Below are 7076 nucleotides of genomic sequence, written 5' to 3'. Positions count from 1 at the left end.
TCAAGTGTGAGATGCACTGACCATTTCTGGTTTCCAGAATATTTGTTTACGTCTTAAAAGTGGAATTTTATTTATTTTATTCATTCTCCATTTTTAATTATAATAGTGAAGTTTTAATTTATATTAAAGTACTATAGAATTAAGTATATTTAATTTCTTTGTATTAAAAATATATTTGTTATCAACAAAAATTAAATATTTAATTAAGTCATATATTAACCTTACCATGAATTCATCAAAAAAAAATAATTAATTACCCTCACTAAAAAGGTTAGAGTGAAAAAAGTTGATTAAAATATAAAAATAAAAAACTTATATTAACGTAATAGTATAATTAAATAATTAAATATTTAGCATATATTTAGATAATAAATTATAAAATAAGAAACAAAAAGTTATAAAAATGACCAAAATAAAATATAATTATCATTGCAAATCGAAGTGGTGTTGTAGTTACCCATAAGTGTTCTAAATGTTATAGGTCACATGTCCAAATTATAGAAAGAGTGAATGTTGAGATTTTATTGAGAATAACCATGTGTATTTGCATGATTCGCTTTATCAGGGACTCGAATAGAAACTTTAAAATTTCAAGTTTGAGTCTTACTTTGTGTAAATATGTGTGAGTTCTTAGATAATATTTATCATGGCTTATGCGCCCCACAATACGTGAATTTCATATAAATTTATTTTGATATAACTTTGAATAAATTATGATTATCAATTTAATCATAATTTATAATGGTTCATTCATGTTATAGTTATCCACATGTATTTCTTGCAATTGAATACAACAGATCATTTTTATTTTAATCATCTAGAAATTTTTTATCAATTTAATTATTTCTGTTTAAGTTAATCACTTTCGTCGACTAATAAATTGGTGAGGCACCACGGATAACACTTTCTTTAAATGCTAACCTCTCCATAATTATTCTAAATTACATTTTCTTTTCTTTCTCTTCTATCTGTAACTTAGAAATTCCCACTGACACTTACTTTCTCGCGGGATAATTAATAGTTAACTTGAATTTCTACAATTGGGGGTTCTCGGGTTCTGAAATTCGCCATCCTCTTTTGTAAGTTAACTTGAGTTTCGTGAACCGTGAATGTTACACCTTTTCCGGTATAGGTTTTTTGTTCTATGTGGGTACTAATTGAAGCGTTTTGTTTGTGCAAGAAAACTAGAATTTGGTTGGGAACATTTGAAACGACAAAAGACGCGGGTTATGCCTATGATGAAGCTGCACTAGCATATTTCGGCTTGTTTCGTCTGTTTTCGATCTAAAAATGATGTACCAGTAAAACTTGAGTTGAAACTTGTGAGTGAGAAAGAAAGAGAACTGCAGATGAAGATAAATCGCCTCTGAGAAGAGAAAAGAAAAAGAAGGAAGAAGAGAGAAGAGAAGATAAAGAGAATAAAAAAAAATTAAAATCTCAAAAATTGAGGTATGGAAGAAAAAAGTAACATTTAAAAAATTGAAACGAATGAGTAAAACAAAAAAATTAGGTATGCTAATTAGTCTACATAATCAATATCATTAAATTTTTAATTAAAATATTTATATTATTTGAATACTTAAGAAATTTAGTAATTACTTTACATCTTTCTTTTTTGACATTATAAAATGATGGTTAAATTTTTATTTTTGTCACAAAATTATATAAAAACTTGAGATTTAATCTATACCTATAATATCAATTGTTAATTTACATTATAATAAAAATTATTATTTATATTATTATAACGACTTCTAACGAGTGTTTAACATTCCAAATCAAAATCATCAAATTGAAAGCAAAAGTGATTATGAATCAAAATTAGAGTAAAAGTAATGTTTATTGTTTTAAATTATTGTTGCCGTCGGTTAAAGAAATAAGAAAGCAGTAGTGGGAATTTAGTTTAATCATAGTTCTTAAGGACAGTAATCTTGCAATGATAGGGGGTTTAAAAGCTTCACAATCTACTTTATTTATATAATGAGAAATTTAGTTTAAAGAATACACGACCACCCCTAATATTGTTACAGCTCATTTCTTAGGTCTTAGGTAATTTTAGATTGCGAGCTTAATCTTAAAATTTTAGTTTTAAATTTTTTACCTCTGCACTTTTATTTCCTGAGTGAGACCGAATATTTTAATTTCCAACAACCCTATATATGGCTGCTTTTAACAAATATATTTTTTAATACAACATACTTAGAAAAAATATAAAAATAATGTAAAACATAAATCCAGTTGGAGGAAATAGTAGTAACTTTTGGATCTCGTTCTCTATTGCAGTACAGTTACACTATAAATGTCTTCCAAGCATGGTTTATGGAGGTTATGAATACAGACTGGACGAAGATGGCAGATCAATTTCAGATAAAATCTAATATTATATGTATATATGATGTCTCATTCTCACCTACCTACAAGGCTATATAGCACAGGTATTACATCCTGGTTATGTTTTTTTTTTACAAGAATACAAAGAAAAACTCAAAATACGATAAGGCACAAAAGGAAACAACAAAATAGGAAAATGGAGATTCTATTTAGTGACCTGTCAGCCTGCATCTCATGCCTTCTCAACCTGGGGCTACTACTTCCCGTCAGGTGATACGAGTTTGGGTAAGTGTATAAGCTTTCTGAATTCCCAAATACCCTTGCATATACCATTTCCCCAAACATCCCCACTACCGGATGATGGAATCCGGTCACCGCGGTGCCTCCCAGGTTAAGCAATGGCGGTACGGATGAACCCTCTTCGTTGTGAGCATGACGATTGTAGCTTTCGTTTTGGTAAGGATTTCGATAAGGAAGTTGCTGACTGTTGGGGGATGCAGTTGATAAAAGAGCTTTGTTGCCACAAGCTGGAGGTCTAGGGGGAATCACCATGCCTCTATAAAGTGTCTGCTTGCCTTGGAGCTCAGATTCGGATTGGCCTCGACCGTAAAGGGGAACCATGGTGGTGTGGGATATATCAGCTTTGCAAACTGGGCACTGTGGGTGCTCATCTGGGGCAAGTGAGGCACTCTGGACGTGCAGCCACTTATAGATGCAGGGCCAGCAGTAGAGGTGCCCGCAGAGAGTGACGATCGGTTCATGCGCAAAGTCCAAACAGATATTGCAGTCGAAGCTACCATTGAAGTTCTCGGATGTTGAATCACTGGGGATCGTCTTCCATTCGTGAGCATAATATTGCTCAAAGGCCATGGATCTGCTCTGACTGCAACACTATTGATCTCTGTCATGACAAAATTGAAACTGGATCAGCAATCAGATATCAATTAAATGAGCAACAAATCTAGCAAATAGACCACTGAGAAAGAAGGAAACAAACTCAAAACAGAACCATGACCATAAAGAATTATGGCGCACTGCTATAAGAGATTAACAAGCAACTTTATACACAGAAGACAGATGAACGACCAAAATAAGGACAAAATAGATGAAGTCCCACTGCAAAGTTTTGATTCTCATTTTCTAACCAAAAGGGCCAAAAGTTTTTGCACCCCTCTACCAAATGGATTAATGACAGCACCCACAGCTTGTATATTATTGATGCACTACACACGGGGTTTCTTTTATGTCTATCGATTTACCATATGATGATATTAATAAAGAAATATTTTTTAGGGAAACAGTAAGTAACTGTTCCCTAAATTTGGCATTAGTTAGCGGCATCTTTCCGCCGACCCGACTTCAATAAGGCAAAAACTAGTTGACTGACATGGGGTTTCCGTATCAAATTAATTGCAATAACACCCCAGTTAAACCTAATCCGCAAAGTTAATTACCCTTTTGTCCCCAAAGCTCATTGGTAACGGTGACAAAAAAAGTTACTATTTTTAACAGCACATCATCGTCCTACTCTATTCTAACTTTGGTAGGTTAAAGTTCGAGGAAAACCATAGAAACTTTGGAAAACAAATTAAAATTATGAACTTTTTTCAACTCAAAGCTTCCAAGCAGGCACCGCCGACAGACCCCTCCGTCGTCGATGGCGGATGGCTGCCCAAAGAAGATATTTTTTTTCTTTAACTCTAGAAGCAAGTCCATAGACAAACTGTAAAGTAACCAAATTGGAAGAACAAATTTCCTTTGAACCCAAATTAAATGGGAAGTCTTGAAAGCTATTAACATTGGGTTTCTAATCTCCTATTTGTGCAGAATTATGATAATCAAAGGCGCAAATCATAAAATAGGGTTGTGTGAATAAATTGGTCTACTTCAAATGTCTCCAATAGAAAAATGAAAGCCCAAATCACTATCTTCGACCGAAAACAAAAAAAAAAATTCCATCGATTCTTTCGTATTTCTAACTTGTTTACCGATCAAATTTAAAAGAAACTTTCTTAAAAAAAAGCAAGAGCTAACTTTTTCCCTACATTTCAATTCTAAATCTCCAAAGATGAAAAACCCAAAGCTTTATACAATCAATTAAACGATGCGAATACTAAGATCTTAAGATTAACCACAGCGTGTAAATAAAATAAAGAACAAAACACAGGCTAAACAACCCCAAAGAAAACAATGACGTACCTAAAGAAAGAGCCGAAAATCCAACAAATTCCTAAGTTTATAAGAAGGGTATGGATAAAAAGAGTCCACTGAGCTTCAATTCAATGGCTGTTTTACCCCCCAAAAAGAAGAAGAACACACAAAGAAAAAGAAGAAGAGAAATAGACGATGATGAAGGAGAAAGACCTAAGGGGATCTGATAATGGAGTGGGAGAGCGCGTCTATCGATGAGGCCGCTTTTATAGAGGAATCCCACAATTTTTTAAACGTTTCTACTTTTCCTTTTTTATTTTCTAAAAAAAAAAAAGAGAAAAAAGAAAACCTTCAGTTTGGTCTCGTATAAGTCCTTACGCACCGATGATATGAGAAAAGACAAAATCTGGTACGCCTGTCTGGGCTCAAGAAGTGAAGCCATCCTATGAGAGTTCGGTACGTGGATTACCTTTTACAAACTCTTTCACTGTTGTTCTAGATGCGCAACTTATCATAGACAAACTTCATCAATTTTCAATGCTCTCTAATTTTAACTTACATTTTTATTTTAATAATTCATCATAAATATCTCAAAAATTATTTAGGATAACAATCCACCTCTTTTGGAGTGTCTATAACAATCTTATTTTTTTTATATAATTTAAAATTATGCCACAATAAAACCGCTGCTAATTACCGGGAATGATATAAATACAAATTATTACTAAATTATTATAAACAGACTGTTAAAATAATCATAAAATAGAATTAAATTATTGTTACACAAATGAATTAAAAAATTATACAATATAAATTAGAGTTTACTATCTGTGATTAAAATTCTCATACATGATGGGACTAAGAGACCTACGCATATAATTGTGTATGGTATGTCTCAAACTTAAGTACTCAAAAATCATATAAACGAGAAGTTAAATCTATATACAAATTCATTTTTTTGTCATAATCAAAGTATCCATCGTTGGAAGCAATAACTAATCCCTCGATACTAATGTTATTTAAAGAGATAAAAAGGTTAGTAATAAAATGTATTTTATTCTTATAAACGAGAATTAAACTTCTTAATTATATGATTGAAAAATGAGGAAAATAATTAACATACCACACCTCATTATTTATATATAATTATATAATTTTAAAAAATACTTGTAATATCAACTCAATTAAAGATAATAAAATAAAGTTAAAGTATGTAAATAATAATATATTTAGAATTATATTTAAAAAGAAGTATTTTTTTAAACTTCAATCATATTGCTCAGAAGTCAGAAGCAGTGGCAGTTCTAGAAGAAAGGAGCTGCACTGGACCTTAAAAATAAAACCGAAAAAAAGGTTAGAAAAAATATAGTATATCCAAATTCCGGAGTTAATCACCTGTTTTCAACTAAAAGCATGATAAGCTAAGTCTAGGTATTGATCATTGTTGATCAAGCAAAACGGGATGATGCTTAGATACATGAACGATCCAGATCTTAATTTTGTATATGCACTAAAAACAGGCGAAACTTTATCCCATCTAGAAGACAGCATAAGGTGCTAAGGTGGGGGCCATGTCCAAAAGCTAAACCTAATCGAATCATGTGCCGATTTGTCTGTTTCTCAAAGTTTAGAACTATGCCCCATTTTCCTTTTCTCAGTTCCTTTCCCTTTTCTTTTTATTGATTAAAATATTTTATTAACCTTAATTTGATCATTGAACTAGTTTTCTGTTTGTGTACGTTTTTCTTCTTTCTTTTTTCTGGTAATAAAACAATACATGTTTCATAATTAATACGGTTAAATTTTAATTTAGTTGGTGTAAATATTGTTAATATTATAGGAAGATGTAGACTTGAGAATGTTTTAATAATCGTAACGATTATTCTATAATATATTATTTTACCAATTAGAGTTTATTTGAGTCTCCCACACTCTGCGTTGACATCACTGTTGTGCAAGTAAAAGAGCATAAGAAGACTGGGTCTTTGGTAACAGTGTCAATAAAGCAACAAGTAAATAGGAATCCTTATTCGACCAAAAATACTAATAACCCTTCAATTCGAAGTAATATGTAGACATTTGAGGATGTGATAGCGTCCAAAAAACGAAAAACTAGCAACTCTTCCATTTCATGTTATCGTTGTTACGACTTAAGACGTAAAAGTCATTGTCGGGTTGTACATTGTGTGGTCCTATAAACTATAGAAATAGAAACAGGAGCAGGGGGCGACTATTTTGTAGCACCAGATACAAAAAAATGATAATTGTTATATCATTTCCGCAACATCTCTATATGTCCTTCATGAATATGACATTATTGAGCGCAGTGCGAAACATCATTTATTTACAAAGTCGCATCATTAATTATTTTTATGAAACGCGACTTCACACGTTGCATTTCTTGTGTTTCATCACTTGAACAATGCATAAAAATAACTTTGTTTCTCTCATAACCAATCTTTATCTCTAGTCTCTACCAAAATTTCTATGAATTTTTTTTCCTCAATCTGATCGCGATGTTTCAAAAATGAACAGTCTCTCACCTCCACAAAGTCTTTCTCTTGTTGATTCATTCTAACAACAAATCTCATACT

At 31.8% G+C, this 7076-nt stretch overlaps 1 protein-coding gene across 5 annotated transcripts; it reads right to left on the bottom strand.

Annotated features, from left to right (window-relative positions):
- Positions 1-2248: 2248 nt before the first annotated feature.
- LOC107913974 (E3 ubiquitin-protein ligase RMA1H1) lies at positions 2249-4878 on the bottom strand. 5 transcript variants are annotated; one of them, XM_016842667.2, is made up of 2 exons: positions 4531-4878; positions 2249-3232 (listed from the first exon to the last, which is right to left on the bottom strand). In XM_016842667.2, the coding sequence occupies exon 2, from the start codon at positions 3199-3201 to the stop codon at positions 2485-2487; it is 717 nt and encodes a 238-aa protein (XP_016698156.1). In that variant the 5' UTR covers positions 3202-3232; positions 4531-4878; the 3' UTR covers positions 2249-2484. The 5 variants fall into 5 exon arrangements, with proteins under 5 accessions (XP_016698156.1, XP_040969560.1, XP_016698157.1 ...); XM_041113626.1 differs by having other exon boundaries at positions 4696-4810; XM_016842668.2 differs by lacking the exon at positions 4531-4878 and adding an exon at positions 3329-4509.
- Between the last annotated feature and the right edge of the window lie 2198 nt (positions 4879-7076).

Source organism: Gossypium hirsutum, chromosome A05, assembly GCF_007990345.1.
Source record: "Gossypium hirsutum isolate 1008001.06 chromosome A05, Gossypium_hirsutum_v2.1, whole genome shotgun sequence".
In the NCBI taxonomy this organism is placed as follows: Eukaryota; Viridiplantae; Streptophyta; class Magnoliopsida; order Malvales; family Malvaceae; genus Gossypium; species Gossypium hirsutum.
Note: the sequence above shows the minus strand (reverse complement) of the source record. Positions and strands in the feature narration are given on the sequence as shown.

Coding starts and splice junctions, on each gene's coding strand:
- LOC107913974 (XM_016842667.2), bottom strand. CDS start 3,201: ATGGCCTTTGAGCAATATTATGCTCACGAATGGAAGACGATCCCCAGT.